This window comes from Podarcis melisellensis (genome assembly GCF_964234715.1).
Source record: "Podarcis melisellensis genome assembly, chromosome: 5".
NCBI classification, from domain to species: Eukaryota; Metazoa; Chordata; class Lepidosauria; order Squamata; family Lacertidae; genus Podarcis; species Podarcis melisellensis.
In genome coordinates, this window is record NC_138537.1 from 40,079,745 (window position 1) to 40,098,251 (window position 18,507).

The window sequence follows — 18,507 nt, forward strand, 5'->3', positions numbered from 1 at the left end:
TCTTCAGAGTTAAACTATTAGGTAATAATGCATCCAAAGTCAAACACAAAACCAGACCACAAACTCTTTACTTCCTAAAGTGTAATAGTCTCTGAATGTGTGCTATTTGTTTTCTGTATTGACATCAAGTCAGGCTACAAAGCTAAAAGAATTACTAGGTAAATTTTCCTACAAAATGAATGAATACTAAAATACCATGTGATATAATGAAAATGAAAGCAGTGTTGCTACAATCCCTGTTCCTCGCTGTCTAGTATATATTTCAAATTTTTGTAATGTAAACCACTTAAGAGGTTTTTGTTAATTAAGCAGTATATAAATCTTGTCAAATAAATAAGTCTATGAATATGTTGACAACTTTATTTCTTCTCAGTAAAAGATGTATTTTACCTAACTTTATGCTATTACTTAGAAACAGTAATTCATTCCCTAAAACTTTGTAGTGTCCACACCATGTGGGAAGTCAGGGAATTCCAAGGATGCTGTGCTTATATGGCATTTACTTGATGAAAAGCTGCACTTTCCATAAGGTGGCACAGTCTGATACAGGCACATGAAAATGGATAGCATCAACAAGTTACGTTTTTGAGGGAAAATACCCCTTCTTCTTGAGAAAGTGTTTCTGGTATAACTCATTACAGTTGTTATATACAGAAATGGGCACATGAAACTGGGCATTCAGCTTGCTTTCCTACACAGATGTTTCAACAGTCCTAGGGGTAGGGAATAATCATAGTACACAATGCTCCAATGTTAAAGCAATTTAAACAGATCATAAACAGTAACTAATAGGTTTGTAAACCTTGTGATACAACTGATTGAATTATTAAGGATGGGGTGCTGGAATTGGAGGTTTTTGTATAGTCCTTATGTAGGCAACTACAAATAATTTCCCTCTATTCATATATCTCAATCAGTACTTTCTGGTACACATACCTCGAAGAATTCTCTCCTCATGGCAACGTAGAAAGTCCCAGATTCTAACAGTGCCGTCATCAGAGCATGTAGCAAATTTATTATCCGTGGGTGAGAAACTGTTACATGAAGACACACAGCAGGGGAAAGAAGTCAGCATTTAACATATCTAAACTTCTCAGACAGGGCAAAATTTAGCTAAGGTGTTAATATACTGATGGAGAAATTGGAACATATTGTGCCTGGAAAAATATACTTCAATCCGTTGACATAATTGAGTCCGTTTGCATAACTGAGAGCTCAGCTTTGTACTTTGATGCAGCAAAAGCACTTTTTCCTGCATTTTGTTCCCCAACCAAAGGGGAACTTACACTTTGCACTGTTCCACCCGCAGTTGAATAGATTTGCAATTCTCTGCATCATCTGTATAAAATGTGAAACTGACAAAAGCATGCATTCCATGCTTTTGAAAGAAGGATGGAAATAGGCAATCCCAAGAGTGTTAATACTAAGCTTATTTCTTCATCCACAGATAACATTTCAAAATACAAGGGGGTGGGGGAAGACAGGTAAAAGTATTTGCTTACTAAAAATAAGAATAGAAACATATCATATGGCCTATATATGCAGAAAAAGTTACTGAGAAGAGATTTGCCACTCCAGTGAAACATTAGAGTCACAGAATATGCTTCAGAACTTGAAAAGCTTGTTGTAAATTGTGGAGAGCCAGACATCAGTTTCTTATTGAGCTATGTTAGGCATTTGGTTGGACCATCATCAGTTACAGATGGGGAGCCGCATCCTTTGTGATGCAGTGAAGAATCAAGTAATGCTCTTGTTGAGATTATTCAAACAGTCATTCCCCCTGAAATTGCTGGAACGTTTTATATATGAGATAAACTTTTTGTTTGGAGAAATCCACTTCACAGATACAATAGCATACACCTATGAGGGCACATCTTGTTAAACTTTGCCAGAAAATCCTGAATCAAAAGGAAAAATGATAAATTCAGCAGAAAGTGCTTCTGTGGTAATGAATCTTCTTCTCCAATGGACAGCACCAAAACTTTTGAGGTAGGTCTAGTTTCCTCTTCAGCTCCTCTTCAGACACACTTTAAATGAGTAAGATTTTTTCCACTTGCATTATTTGCTAAAGACTGTAAGCATTCTTCACATGCATCTCAGCAAGGAAATCTCAGTTCACTTGTTATACTGAGCATACATTTGCACAATTGGAACACTTGACACTGAACCAGGTAGATGTCCTAAAGTTGCCTTGTCAGCTTTAGATTCCAAACTTGAATAACCCATTCAGTATTAATCATAACCTGGATGTGGAAATTGGTGTGGGTCCTACATGCTACTGTAAATCTTGGACTCACCAAGTCAAGCAGTTCTTCACTTTATTTAGCTCTTTTATGTTGTGAGAACTATGCAGCTGCTTTATTTCTGGATTATATTTTATTCAATTATATTATTAAATACTGAATTCTTTATTTGGAATGAAATTGTCATCGTACACAAGTGAGCATAAAAAGAGAGTAACTGATACACATTGTGATCATATATAAAAAGAAACCAATACCAGTGCAAAATGCAGCAGACAAACACATCTCTAACATATTGCAGAGGCAGATACCGGGACAACACTATTTCAGAGATATGCCAGCAAATCAGTGAAATTGTGGAAACAAAAGAAAATATGTGTATGTGGTGCAAAACATTTCCCAGAATCTGACAATACCCATGCATATCTGCACCCAGAATACACTTAGAGAACAGTCTAATCATGGAAATAGGAACTACAGAAAATGGTATATTGTGTATAAACCTGGCCTCTCTAATCGCCTCCTTATGTGCCTGGAACATCTTGACGTTGTTCATGTTCGACTGCCAATATTTCACATATCCCCCATGGTCTGCTGTCAACATCCACATGTCATTATGTGACCAAGTCATAGCTCTCACTGGACTGTCATGAGCCTACAAAGTCAAAAATAAAGGAAGACCTCTAGTGAGCATACTCAAATGATATCATGCACCATCACTTTTCTTTTAATACAATTTTTTCTAATTTCAATTTAGGTAGATATAAGAATGAAGACAATGCCTTATATATAGATCCATACATTCATTTTATGAGGACTATTATCAAAGCTTCAGCAGCATTATAGTAAGTATTACTTAGTAATGAGTCTGTATTTTGTCTACAAATTTGATTTCCCCCCCCCACCAATGGAATGGAAATCTCTCTCATATCAGAGAATGACAAAAATGCTAAGATTTAAATTAATCAATCAAAATCTCAATAGCCAAAGGCAAGAAGCAAAAATCTCTAAACGGTGCTGACTCTCCATCTGTTTACAGTGGCAAGAAAGCAGATTACTGAAAGAAATACTGATCAAGACAGCTTTGATAGTGATTTACCTGTAATATTGTTTCAAAGTTGAAAGTAAGCCCATTCCATAAGGTGAACTCTCCACTAGAAGCCCCAGTAACTAAGCGCCTCCCTTCTGGAGTCCACTGGAAGACAAGAATTAAGATGTATTAGAACACAAATTGTTGCCCTGACACTATAGCAGAGTCTATCACAAGGAGGAGACAACATGTAGTGTGCAGTTCTGCAGCTCTGCTTGTATTGGGTTCACTTACACACTGTCTGTACACCCCTCAATCCCACATTCTGGTATTTATTTGTTGCCCCATGCCCTGCTTCCAGTACTTGAATACTGCTGGATGAATAATCTGTCCATTTCTAACAAAAATACTTTGCACTGTCACCGTGTCCCATAAAAAGATATCCATTCTGAAAAGTTATTATTATTAACATTAGAAGTAGTAGTAGTATCTATTGTATCTATAAATCACAATGTAGTACACGCCAACAGACAACAAAAGATAAACAACAGAATTATATCACTGATTAAAACAAAAAGAGAACTAAAAAAAATCCATAAAACAGCTAATACTGGCATGCTATATTCTTAGCAATTCATCACTGTGCCATGAAGTGTAACACTATACTTACCCTAACAACAAATACTGGACATTTTACTTTATTGGTAGATGTCCTAACAAATTTTGTTGTTACAGCATTCATAGGATTGTTCAACATTCCTATAGGAGGGACCAGCTAAAAGAGAGGAAAAATTGTTAAAAGTTATTCTTGGTACTTAATACGTGGAAACAGTCTTTTAAAAAATTGTTTGCAAGCTTATGTTCTTGAATGAGTAAGCCAAAGAATCTCAATTTGGTGGAGACACTACAAAAGCATACCTAACATCATTCTGATCTTCAGAAATATATTACAATATGGCTTGGATCCAGAAATCCCACCATGAGAACAGAAGGCACTTCTGCTTCGATAAAAACCAAGGAAGTAGTCCTCCTATGCAGTCCTCTCTCACACATACACACAGAGCCAAAGTGGCTTCTGCTCACATAATAGGGTCTTTGAATCCATGTCTAGAGCTTTAGCAGGATCATCATGCAGTGGTACCTCGGGTTACATACGCTTCAGGTTACATACACTTCAGGTTAGAGACTCTGCTAACCCAGAAATAGTACCTCAGGTTAACAACTTTGCTTCAGGATGAGAACAGAAATCGTGCTCCGGCAGCACGGCAGCAGCAGGAGGCCCCATTAGCTAAAGTGGTGCCTCAGGTTAAGAACAGTTTCAGGTTAAAAACGGACCTCCGGAAATAATTAAGTACTTAACCCGAGATACCACTGTACTAGAATATGACTAAATGAATTCATCTTCTTTCAAACCCACTTGTGAAATCAAGTTTCTATAGTACAATTAACGTTGTTATTCACTTCCCCCACACTCAAATAGAGAATTACAGCTTAAACCAATTTTTCAGTCTTTCAGGAAGAAGAAAAATGTTTTACTGTCCAGGGGATAAATAAACATGTGTACTTACATCATTATAATACCCTCCATCAGGCTGAATTGCCCGCATATCCCGTTGGTCTCTTTGCCATACTCTGTTCTGGAAAGATGAAAAAACATTTTCATTTATACTCTTGGTTAAAACATGCTAGCTCGCTTGTACCAAATAAGAAACAATGTTTGCCTATTTGTGCCTGCAGGGTAGTGCTATTTTTGGAAAAGGAAAGCAGCGTGTTTCATTTTCTAAAAGGAACAGGCAATTTCCTTCTTCAAATCAGTGCAAATCAGTTCAAGAACTTGAACTCAATGTCCTGTTCTGGGGCAGGAGTAGCTAACTTGTGACACATAATATATATGTTGGATCCAACTCCCAAGGCCAACCACCATGGTTAATGGTCAAGGATGATGGAAGCTGTAATCTGGCAACATCTGAAGGCCCACAGGTTAAGACACCTGTGCTCTAAAGAGATTAGACCAGTTAAAGCTTAGTGCTTGAGTCTTAAACGTTCATTAGTGAGGGCAGGAAAGTAACCTCTCACTAGCAGGAAAAGTAAACAACAGTCCTAAGTGTTACCGTTTCCCTAGGTTTCACATACCTGAAATGAAAGATGAACTGGTGTTTCTATTAGTCTTCTGAGGGCTGACAATAAGTATAATTTTTGCCCTCTTTCTAGGGCATTTTTGGTGTGAAATGTTTAACAGAATCCCTCCTTTTCCATAGCTACTCTCAACATTTTAAGCTATTTTTCACAAAATATTTGGCAAAATCTCTACTAACTAGAAATTCATGCTTAGTAATTCTTTGTTTATTTTGCCTTTTAAGGGAAAATATTTTGTAACAATTGCAGGTACAACAGGATCTGAACATACCTCCAAATACTTGATTACAGAAGGATTATAGTCTATAGTTTTTCGGTTCACAGCTTTTCTCATACGTTTTCCATCAAAAGTGAGCTGCTGCATTGCCTGTTGCTGAGCAAAATCAGGTCTCTTATAGAACAGTTGTCGAGGAGCCTGGTGTTGAAACCTTGGCATATGGAAAAACCGCGGCGGTGATCCAATCTCTGTAGCCATGGTGTCTTTTGCTTTGGAAGATCTAAAATAAAGCAATTAAAAGTGAAGGTTTCAGCTAGGAATGCCAAGATATAAGAAATCTGAATAGTACTATAATTTCTAACATAAATAAGGCAGCTTTTTTAACATGTGCAACATTAGCCCATCATTAATAGGAAATTTAAAACTTATGAAAAAAATATTTCATCCATCCATCATCATCAATCCACCCTTCACCTTAGGCCCCAGAGCTGTTACAACAACTAAAACGCAATAGTAAAAACAATTAAAACAACTTACAATCACAGAAATAAGGTGGGACCTAAAAATATACATATCAGCTATCCAAAGTCTGGGTAAAGAGGTGTGTCTTCAGCATTTGCAAATGCTATATAAAGAAGATGCCAGACACATCCATGCAGGGAGGGAGTTCTGCAACTTAGGGGTTGCTACAGAGAATGTCCTCTCCCACTCTTATCCCCCAGCTTCTGAGAGTGGTGGAACAATCAATAGGGCCTCCTATTGTACAACTAATGTAAAATGCAATACTGAAAACAGGATATGGCTTCCCAGAATAGGTTTGTACTCCCTTGTGAGTCAATTAAAACGATTAGTAACTGATCTCACACACCACAGAAGCAAAGTAACACAGTAATTACCTTGTAGGTGGCAATGCACAAGTTACTAATACTATATTAAATAAGTATTTAGCTACAACCAAAGACAAATATTGACTTCGATTTTTGAGAAGGACAACGTATGAATTTTCTTACACTCCACTTGTAAAGTGAAAGCTCATTTCTTGTTTGTTAAACAATTGTCAGTGTTAAATTAAGGCTATTTTTTCTAATTTAAAATGTTTCTGTTGGAGGCAGGCAGGCAGGCAAATACACCATCACTACAAGCTCCTGGGTTCAGCTATGATGTCACCTTCCCCATCACAGCAGCACTAGCTTCACTGTAAGAGAGAACTCAGGGGATGAGGCTGCAGGCAAAGGTCCCATTATACACCTACTTCTGAACAGCTCCAAGCAGTCCCTTCTGCAGCTCCCTTCCAAATTAACATATTCTATGTGTGGCAGGATTTTTTTATTTTTAAACAAAAAACATTTCCATTCTGCTCGGTATTCCTGTTTTCTAATGTCTTTTCTCCCCCACTCACACTCACTTCTCTTGGATTAACTTATTTTTTATGCTTATTACACTGTAAGGCTTTTAACAGAACTGTGGATGTTATAAGCCACTTCAAGGACTTCAGTGAAGAACTGGAATACAAATTTAAATCAATAAAAATACATATGAAAAATGGTTTCATCAGTCTGGCCTTTTATCTTTCCCCTAAGAAAATACAGGACGTTATCTAGCCCAGTCGTGGGAAACCTCAGGCTTCAGAGCCAAATGCAGCTCTTTGGCCTCTCTCTCTGGCCTTTGAGCTCTCCCAAGGCCACCCGCCTCACTGGCGCCGTATCACATCTAAGTGTTGTTGCATGGCTGGAACATGTCCTCGTACTCTGATACAGTGGTACCTTGGGTTAAGAACTTAATTCGTTCTGGAGATCCGTTCTTAACCTGAAACTATTCTTAACCTGAGGTACCACTCTAGCTAATGGGGCCTTCCGCTGCCACCGTGCAATTTCTGTTCTCATCCTGAAGCAAAGTTCTTAACCCGAGGTAATATTTCTGGGTTAGCAGAGTCTGTGAAATGAAGCATCTGTAACCCGAGGTACCACTGTAACGCCTCTTGGAAGATAGAGAGGTAGCAAACGATGGTATTAGATCCTATGACACACTGTATCTGGAAGAGGGCTGAGGAGGAAGGAGCCAGCTACAACTGCCTGGTCAGAGTGCTTGAATCCTATAAGGGCTGCATCTAGTGACTCGTACATACCAGTTCAGCTCCTCCCCCTTCCCTTACAGCCCGGTAAGTAAAGGTTGTCAGGACACACTTAACTTTCCCCCTGTCTCATAGTCTGGCACAGGAATGCATCCATGCTGCCTAATCTGTATATATAAAGGCCATATGGGGACAATGACACCCTCTTTAGAACCACCAACAAAATCAAAATGGCATTTCTCTAGAATATTTTGTGACAGCCACCTTTATTTTACCTTCAGGGAGCAAATGTTAAGGTGTATGTTTGAAAGAAAACTGGTAAGAAGAAATAAGTAAGAAAACTAAACTTCTGGGTCACCCCAATAATATCAATGGCAAGCCATTTCTAAACAAAAGGGACTAGACTACTGTCAGGGAACTGACATCAGGGCCGGAGGGAGAGAGCGGGCTCCAGAGGGATTCCAGAGAGCATCCCGGGATGGGGAGAGGCAGCCCATCTTCTGGGGAAGGGAATCAGCATACCACCAGTGGAGAAGGGGGGCAGATGGGGGAATCGGTGAGGCGGTCCCATGACTCCTTGCTGGGGACCAGCGGGGAGAGTAAGGGTCCTTCACTGCCCACACCCTCCTTGCTCAGAAGGCTTCCGCGCAGGGAGAGTAAGAGGAGACTAGGCATCAAAGAGCTTCTTTGCTGGAAGAAGTTCAAGAAACGCCCACTGACGGATTCTGACAGCGATTGAGACAGCCACGGGCAAGTGGCTGTCCAGACAGAAGAGGTTCACTCAGGCTACCCAGCCAGGTGTGGCACCGGTTTACGCACGAGCAACCCCTAGAACCATTACAACTACTTTTGCAACCAAACTATAAAAATGATAATTCCAGTTATTTAGTACGTACAAGTACCATTTCCCATCTTTGTTCTAAACAGCTTATAATTACAGAATTTACAAGATTCAAGAAACAGGCTAGAGTGAAATAATTTTGCAGTTATTATTTATATGAAACCATTTAACCATCTGTTGCAATACAACAGTGTTAAAATGCCTAAGTTCCAAATTAGTCATCTGCTGTATTTCTGCTTGAAAATTCAGATGTCAAATTTCAACAACTTTGATGTCATGTAAAAGACCTGCAAGAGGCTACTTGTTTAGCTAAAATATAGCTAACATGGATTAAGAAGCCAGTGGGTATACCAAAGGTCTTGTCTGGGTTCAAGCTTCACCTTGGTCATGGAAGATAATTGTCAGATGCTCTTGTGGTTGCTCAAGAGTAACCAGGCAGGACTCCGACCTGTCTTTTACAGGCTTTATTTTGTGCAAACTATTTACAGTGAAGAGCGTCATAAGTTTATGTCTGGCTCAATTGCTAGCAGAATCCAGGAGCGATCTTTTTTTTTACCCCCCCCCAACATATAAGTTTCATCACCCTGCGCCTTTTCCGCCCCTCCCTGCGCCTCAAACTACTGTGCATGACCGGGGATGGCAGGGGTGTGCTTCCCTCCTCTCCAGCTTGCTCAGGCACAGTGTTAAGGCTCTCTCTAGCATCCTCTGCCCCTGGCACCTCTTCTCCATGGGAGGTTGGGCTTTCCTCCTCACCGGAAGAGGAACTGCTTTACAAGATTTTCGGAGGCTCTCTGTAACACATCTCCCCCTCTATCTCTCGCCTCTGAGCTGATGGCAGTTCCCTGGCAATAATCTTCCCCAGTTTCCAATCTGTAGCAAAGAAACAAGTGTCCTGATCAGAGCTGTTGTGAATGTGTCAATAGAGATTACAGAGTACTTTATAAAATTAAAAGTTTTATATAAATGATGAACACTAAGTACCAGTAGTACAGTACTATCTTCCTATAAATATTATGCTGTCCTTTATAAACTGAGATTTCATTTAGTTTGTTCAGTTTATAAATGATAAAAAGTGCATTGTGTTAGGAACATAGGAAACTTCTTATAGCAGTGGTAGCCAAACTTGGCCCTCCAGCTGTTTTGGGACTACAATTCCAATCATCCCTGACCACTGGTCCTGTTAGCTTGGAATGATGGGAGTTGTAGTCCAAAAACAGCTGGAGGGCCAAGTTTGGCCACCACTGCCTTATAGTGTTTTCCATTGTAGATATGTTGCATAAATATCACACCAGGAGGTTACAGCTTGTGGTTACTTCAAACACAGGATAACCATAAGCCTCGGTTCAGATGACATGCTAAGCCATGGTGGAGCTTGTTCCTCCGCATTCTGGCAGTGGAGGGACTCCCTCTACCACCAATGTCTGGCATGCCAAGGTACCTCATGGCTTAGTCCTCCCTCGGTTTGAGGGCCAGCGCGTGATGGCACCTTCACCCAATGGTACATTGCCAGTGAAACCTCAGGAACAGTGGTAGTTTCACCTCTGATATACCACCAGGTGAAAGCACCATCACACTCTGGCCCTCAAATTGGTCCTGGGTGATGTATCAATATGTCACCCAGGCCAACCACATACATACTTCCTAGGGACCATTTCTTTACAAAAATTAATCATTCATTCATTATGCTATGGATTTATTTCTTTTTTTGCAACAATACTTTTTTATACAAGTCTTTGTCAATGGAAAATGTAGTAGTGGCAAATTTTCTTCTGCGCAACACTGTTGCGATTGCAAGCTGAAAGTGCCAACACACAAGTAAAAAAAAAAGTCTTTTTTTGTAAAAGATTTTTTTGTAGATTTTTGAAAACTTTGTTAGGCAATCTGTTTTTTGGGGGAAGAAACACCCTATGTATTTGCTTTATATATATCATTTACTTTTTATAAAATAACAAATTATTATTATTTGCATTCATTTTTGGTGGTAGAGTATCCAAAGGGATGGAGCAATGTGTACAAGCTGCTCACACAGACTTAACATCTCAATGAAGCTGGAAACCATGTAACACTAGTATTAGAACTGGCTTTCTACAGCCTACAAACTCAGTACAGAAATAATTGCTAAACAGCCTTACATAACATTACCTGCATTAAGTGCAGACCAACCAATCACACTCATCTGAACTGTCTTACAAAGAATTAAGCAGAGGTGACTAGTGATCTTCTCTTTCACTACTCAGGTTACTGCTATTTAGTTTTTCCTTCTCTACCACCAAAGTTCCCACATAAAATTGTGTGTAATGGAAAAAATCCTAAAGAGATTTTTCTATTTCAAGCAATGTCTGATACTGTATAGGAAAATTGGGCAGTTTCAAAGTTTTAAATAACTTTTTCAGATTACTAGCTTTAAGAGTCAAATATGAAGATGAAGTAGTTTTTTTAAGTATGTTGAAATTAGTATGATAAGTTTCCTGTGCCTTATTTTTCCCCCCAAACTGTAATCAATATAAGGAAGTACCGTATTTACTCAAATCTAATGCTCACCTTTTTTGGCCAAATAACGTTGCAAAAATTAAAGTGTGCATTAGATTCAATGGCACATTTACATTCGCCAGCAAATACTTTTTTGGTTTCAAGGTTCTGAAAATTGAGGTGCGCATTAGATTTGATGGTGCATTAAAGTAACTATGGTATATACAGTGGAATCTCAGTTCCTGAACGTCTCCATCGACGAACAATTCAGAACCTGAACATCAACAACCCGGAAGTGAATGTTTTCGTTGAACGGCTTCCAAGGCATGTTTATCCATTTTTTCAATGGATTTTGCTGACCACCCCTTGATCATCGGTTTACGAATGTTTTGGAAGTCGAACAGTTCCACTGTACTACAGAGTTTCCATTCTGGGGAATATTTATAACTGTTACAGTAAAAATAATTTCCAACTAAAGTTTTGGATTTGTTTAAATATAAATTTCAAATAAGATTGTGCATTTTCAGTTAAAATATTTTTTGGCAAATTGATTTTTTTGATATATTTATATAGCACATAAAATCAGAATTTCTTTTTAGTTATGCTTACTAAATATATGAATAGGTAATTAACAAAATTATTATACCATGTACTGTGTAAATAAGCTAACTCAGACTCTAATATATTTAGAACACCAGAAAAATTTCCAAAAAAACCAGTGTTACCAACATCAATCCTGGAATTGCATCAGCAAGGGCACAAAAACACCTGTGTGAAAGTTGCATACAGTCATACCTAGGGTTGAAGTTGCTTCAGGTTGAGCGCTTTCGGGGTGCGCTCCGCGGCGACCCAGAAGTAATGGAACGCGTTACTTCCAGGTTTCGCCGCTCACGCATGCACAGACGGTCAAAATGATGTCACGTGCATGCGCGGAAGCGGCGAATTGCGACCCGCGCAGTCGCGGATTGCGTTCGCTTCAGGATGTGAATGGGACTCCGGAACGGAACGAATATAGCACAGTATATTTTCCTTTTAAGATGCTTTGTTGGGTCTTTGAGAACCAGAAATAAGTAAATTCAAAAATGAGAAGAAAGGAGGTGCTTGGACCTCACATTTGTAGCACCATATAGATAGTAAAATTATAGCCAAAGTACACAGAATTGTTCCTTTGAATCATGGAATCATAAAATTGTAGAGCTAGAAGAAATCCCGAGCGTCATCTAGTCCAACCCCTGCAATGCAGGAATTTCAACTACAACATTTGTGGCAGATGGTCATCCAACCACTGCTTAAAAACATTCAAGGAAAGAAAGCCCACCACCTCCCAAGGGAATCTGTTCCACTGTGAAACAGCTCTTACTGTCACAAAGCTCTTTCTGATGTTTAGACAGAATCTTTCTTGTAACTTGAATCCATTAGCTCGAGTACAAGCTTGTTCCATCTTCCATGAGATACCCCTATAGATATATAGGTGGCTATCAAGTCTCCTCTTAGGCTCCTCCTTTTCAGGTTCCTTGGAACTCCCTCAGCTCTCGCTCATAAGGCTTGGTTTCCAAACCCTGGGTCACCTTGGTTACCCTCTTCTACAAACGTTCTAGCTTGCCAATGTACTACTTAAATTTTGGTGCCCATAACTGGACACAGTATTCCAGGTGTGAGAATAGAGTGATCTATTACTTCCCTTGTCCTGGACATTATATTTTTGTTGGTAAGCCTAGAATAGCATTTGCTTTTTTCTGCTGCATCACACTATTGACACATGTTAAGTTTGTTGTCTACTAAGACCCCCTAGATCCTTTTCACATGTGCTACTGGTAAGCCATGTGCCCATCTGATATTTTTGTTTTCTGATTATTCCTACCTAACTTTAGAACCTTACATTGGCCCCTAGTGAATTTCATTGTGTTAGTCTGGGCCCGGTTCTCCAATTTGATAAGGTGATCCTGAATCCTGATTCTGTCTTCTGTGGCATTAGCTACGGTATGCTTCCCAGTTTGGTGTCATCTGCAAATTTGACAAGTATCCTCTCAATTCCTTTGTCCAAATAGTTTATAAAGACACTGAACAATGACCTTAGGACACTAATTTGCCTCTGGGCACTTATACAAGCCATGGTTTTAGCATCCTGCTATAAATGAATATTGATGGATTATAATGAATATTACTAGTAAAAATATTGCAGATTCGAACAGATTCTCTGCAACAGATTACCGTATTTTTCGCTCTATAGGACACACTTTTTCCCCTTCAAAAATGAAAGGGAAATGTGTGTGCATCCTATGGAGCGAAGACGCCATAGCCCCGCGACCCTCTCCCGGCTGGAGAGGTGACGTGGAGAGGTGACGTGCGGCTATGGCAGGAGCCTCTACAGCCGCGTGTCACCTCTCCAGCTGGGAGAGCGCGCGCGGGGCTAAAGAAGCACCCCACGACCCTCTCCCAGCTGGAGAGGTGATGTGCGGCTATGGCAGGAGCCTCTATAGCCGTGCGTCACTTCTCCAGCCGGGAGAGCACGTGCGGGGCTAAAGCAGCCCCCTGCGACCCTCTCCCGGTTGGAGAGGTGACGCGCAGCTATGGCAGGAGCCTCTCCGCTGCGCCTTTCCACTGCTCCCTGACCTGCTCTTTGGGGCTGGTGGTGGGCTTCCCCCCATCAGCCCCAAAGAGCAGGTCGAAAGGAACCTGAAGCCTGGAGAGCGAGAGGGGTCAGTGCACACCGACCCCTCTCGCTCTCCAGGCTTCCAAGGTAGCCGCCTGAACGCACCTTAAACGGCACCTTGTTTTAGAGTGGGAAAACAAGAGGGGGAAAGTTCTCCCCCTCTCTGCGCAGCGCCTCCTGCCGCTTCGCTGAAGGGGCGCTGGGCAGAGAGGGGGAGAATTTTTTTTCTTGTTCTCCCCCCTCTAAAAAAAGGTGCGTCCTATTGTCCGGTGCGTCCTATGGTGCAAAAAATACGGTAATCAGTAATTTGATTGCACATAAGCTAGTCCACCGATGAATACTATGTTTCACATTTCCTGCTTGAGAGAAGTCCCATTTTAGGGGTTAAGTGTGGGATGCTGTACCACTGAAATCTGACTTTAAGTGTTCATGGCATAGTTTAACACACCTGGTATCTGCACCTGAGCAAGTTCAACATATTTCTAAATCCTAGCACTTGTTGCTTAGGCTGCAATCCTAGCCCTACTTACCTGAGAGTAAACCCCATTAAATTCAATAGGACCTTCTTCTGAATAGGTATGATTAGGGTTGTGCTGCTAGTCAGGATTCTCGCGTATTAATATTTATTCTTCATGTGCAATCACTTTCTTTAAATAGAAATAGACCTGAATTTTACGCAGACAAATGTCCGAAGTGAAATATCCCATTTTATTCTTCAATGAACTGTTCTGCAGACAATTTGAATTTTGTCATTTTCTTATTATAAACCCTGCATGTCTTAGGAACAATGTACGTGCCCTCATATAATCTCGCCAGAGTGCAGAAGGTAACTTAATTATGAAGCTCTCCAAAATATTTGTAGAATGAGGTGGAAGATAATGAATCCCATCTAACTTCAGAAAGCCAGGCATTTCCCCCAGACACTAACTGTTTACAATTAGAAGCAAACTGGTTTTAAATCTCTACAGACTGCAACTCCCAGGGCTTCTTTCTTACTCTGGAGCAGGCTCCTTGAAGACTGCTAGAAAGCCAGCTTTTCTGCAAAGCCATAATTCAAGTAACTGGTTCTATTCAGAGAAATTTGTTGTAATGTGTTTTTATTTAAAACCTTTAGATCCTGGAATGTAAAAAAAAAAAAATGTAAAAAAAAAAGTGACTGGTCTAAAATGCTTTATGGCTTAGCAGGGATTGGAAACTGGATCTTCTCAAACCTAGTACAACAATCACCTCACTTCACAGTGTCTCAATACACTGTTGAAGACAACTACTTAAGAAGTCACACCAAATCTCATTTTCAGGGGAATGATGAAACTGTGAGACAAATTTCAAAATTGTAATATGCATCTGCTAGATTTGATTCCTCATCTAATTAGTTGGGCCTTTCTAATTTTTTATGCTCAGATTATAGTCTTAAAGATATTGTGCTTATAATAAAATAATTCTGCAATTAATTGGATCTTCAAGTAATTCTATTTAAAATAAACAATGACTCTGATCTCCTGTGTGCCTTGAGGTGACCCACAAGACCACAACAAAAAATAGAGAAAAAAGTTAGACATCTTCCGGACCAAACAATGGTATACCCTGAATCACCCTCAACTCCTTCTGCATTCTGATGCAGGATGGGGTGAAGAGTGGAGCAAACCATTGGTAAGGGACTTCCAAACAGAAGACATTTTGAAAGTATCAGTCAGGAACAGCAGCACTCCAACTGATAAAGTTCTCAGTAACAGAGCATGTGGCAACCTAAATGGCCTCGGCCCAGTATACCTGAAGGAGCATCTCCACCCCCATCCCTTAGTCCGGACACTGAGGTTCTCCTTTGAGGGTCTTCTGCTAGCTCTCTCACTACGAGAAGCGAAGTTAGAGGGAACCAGGCAGAGGGCCTTCTCGGTAGTGGTACCCTCCCGGTGGAATGCCCTCCCTTCAGATGTCAAGGAGATAAAGAATTACACAACTTAAATAAACAATATTCCTTTTTTTTAAAGACTTACACAACTTTTAGAAGACACCTGAAGGCATTCCTGTATCAGGGTTTTATTTGATGATGTTGCTTTTATGATGTTTTTAGATATCCTGTAAATATTATTATTATTAGTTTGAGTAAATATATGCATGGTTTTTTCCTCCATAAAGCAGAGAGGAACTGTCTGTGAGGCAAACCAGCAGGTTAGATCCAGTTCTGGACACAGGAAGGGTGCTCCTATCATCCACTGACTGAAGAAGGGGTGGGTAAGAACTTTTTGCCAATTCCCCATTCAAATATATTCAAGAGGGTTGGAGATCCCTCTGGAACAGTTGAAAGGGCACTGAAGGCGGGAAAGGAGAACTATCAAAAATCACTTCTCCCATTACGAAAGTCTCTGTGGGACCAAAATTCCTTCCATTCATAGAAAGCAAGCCTCTGTGAGCAGAAAGTCACTACTGGGTTTGCCCGGCATTGTTAGAATATTTCAGTAAAGTGAAGGCATAACTTAATGAGCAGCAAACTTGTAATTTAAAAAAATTATAGAGCAAGTTTGATTCAAGTGGATAGTATTGATACTCCTGCTTTTTTTTTAACATATGGATAACTAAAGAGAGCATGCAATGTGATGGTATTCATCATAGCTTGTTTGACAAAGTGAATATTTCAACATGTCAAAATTTAAATGTGCAATCCTAACCCTCAGATACACCAGGTGGGAGAGATTGGGATGAGACATAACTCTCCACTTGCTGACTGCACACTTTGGCCAGTGCACATTACTTACTCTGGCATATCTACTAACTCTGGCAAAGGGAGAGCCCTATTGAGGCAAAATAAGCTACCAGAATTAAAGGACAAAATAGTGTATGTTAAGGGTGCGGATGGATGTCTTGAACAGAGAGATAAAAAAGTTACATGGTGCCCTAATTTCATTCATTCATTTGTCCCATGCACAGAATTTGCTTTAATTTACACCACCAAAAAAGCAACTGTAATTACTAGAGGCAAGGAAAGGTCAGAAAATGAAGGTTTATACTGGACCCCCAAACTCTGGCTGTGCCACCATGGCCAGCAGCAGTTAGGGTGCAATTCAACTTACATAATATAGACATCAGTGTGTCTGTTTCCTGGAAATCCTTGCATATATCCATGCCTAGTTAGGATTGCTCAGTAAGTGTACCAACTATGCATTCTCTGGGCATTCCACTTCCCATTGGATTTGTTTGCAGAACAACTGAAAACTGTTCATGCAATTAATACAAATTAGCTTTATATCCAAATTTCAGGAATAAAAATAAAAGCTCAAAATTAAGAAGTCAAACTAATTCCTTTCGCAGAATTATGTAACATGGAATTTAATACATGACTATTTCAAAGGGTATCATATTTACATATTTGAGATGTTAGCTACTATTTCAACTAACAGATTAAACTATTCCATTTGAAGTGTAAGCTATGTATGATTAATAAGCATTAGAAATGAACAAAACTATGGCTTACCAGCAAAAATGTAATGTTTATCTCAAACATTGTTGTGTGAAATGTTTCAGTGGTACAGGAAGGTAGGATGTAAGTTTTAAAGTAAACTTACATCCTAACTTCCTGCACCACTGAAACATTTCACACAACTGAAACATTCTGTAGTATTAAGTTTCAGTTAATTCTAAAGTAGATACCTGTGTTCTGAGAACATGTGAAATTTACTTTAATACTGAATATATTAGAAACTAGAAAGTTACAGGCTTTATAACAAATGTTTATATACAAACTTTTATAACAAATGCATGTATGTCAAGTAGTACATGGCAGGAATGTTGTCTGAGCATGATCCTACTCACACACTGGCCCTACTCACACAGTGAGTATTTTTGAAAATTGTGGAATCATGACTTCTTGATAAAATAAATTAGCAAGTACTTATTCAACGTAAGAGTGTAACTGGTAAAAAATCTGATCCTAACCAATTTCTGGAACTTGCATTGAATTTCTCAGTGCATATGCTGTTCTAACATTTAAAAAATGCAAAAGTATTAGTCTTTCCTAACATATTCATAAGATTCCTGCACAATGGAAATATATATCTAATATGTTTGCATTGTTAATACATCTTATCGGCTCTTAAACTAACAACTGACAGCAACAGCGCAATCCTATGCATGCTTATTCAAATTAGGTCCCATTGTAATCATTTGAGCTTCTGCCAAATAGTGCACTCGGGAACACAGCCTGACCTTGTTCTTACAGTTATAGGTGCTACTTGTTTTGCTTAAATCGAATGCTACTTGAAACCCTGCATGTTCGTACACCAAGAAGTTACACTCCCAAATAATTATATGAAGCATGTATTTATCATCTACCTAGCATACATTAAAGGTCTCTAAATGAAACCCTGCATGTTTGTACACCAAGAAGTTACACTCCAAAATAATTATATGAAGCTTGTATTTATCATCTACCTAGCATACGTTAAAGGTCCCTAAAGCGTCCTACACATCTACAAGTGATTGGCCCTTACAACACCCCTGTAAGGTGGCCTATCATAATCACACACACCCGTCCTTTGCAAACGAGATGAGGTTGGTAAGGCGGCGTTGATCTTAGGGACACCTAGCGAGTGAGTGGCTGAGGGGCGCTCTGAGTGGAAAGGATCCCAAAGCGCCGATCCCCCACACAGCTGCTACCCTGCACCCAAGGCACTCTTCAGCTACTCTTGTGGATCTTAGGGCGAGGCCGAAATTACTTATTGCGCCCGAAACAGCAGGGCAGATGGATGGTCGGCTTTCCCCTACCGGGCTTCGACTGAAGACTTTGCGGCTCTTTTGAAACTTTCGTTCCTAACCCCACGCCGGCCTCTCTCCCGCTCTCCTCACAACGTCCT

General features: G+C 39.8%; 1 protein-coding gene and 1 long non-coding RNA gene across 3 annotated transcripts in view; one reads left to right on the forward strand and one right to left on the reverse strand.

Moving 5' to 3' along the window:
- The window catches only part of WDR33 (WD repeat domain 33), a 53,021-nt gene that overhangs the window by 34,182 nt on the left and 332 nt on the right, over nt 1-18,507 (reverse strand). For both annotated transcript variants that reach the window (XM_081912513.1, XM_081912512.1), the window contains exons 2-7: nt 5,681-5,906; nt 4,842-4,910; nt 3,944-4,048; nt 3,343-3,438; nt 2,747-2,898; nt 937-1,034 (exon numbers count right to left, since the gene is read on the reverse strand). In XM_081912513.1, coding sequence (XP_081768639.1) covers nt 937-1,034; nt 2,747-2,898; nt 3,343-3,438; nt 3,944-4,048; nt 4,842-4,910; nt 5,681-5,884 — 724 coding nt within the window. In that variant the 5' untranslated portion in view covers nt 5,885-5,906. The remainder of the gene's footprint in view (nt 1-936; nt 1,035-2,746; nt 2,899-3,342; nt 3,439-3,943; nt 4,049-4,841; nt 4,911-5,680; nt 5,907-18,507) is intronic.
- LOC309369464 lies at nt 13,222-13,929 on the forward strand. The gene is made up of 2 exons (XR_014168157.1): nt 13,222-13,333; nt 13,565-13,929. It is a non-coding gene; the product is annotated as an uncharacterized lncRNA (long non-coding RNA).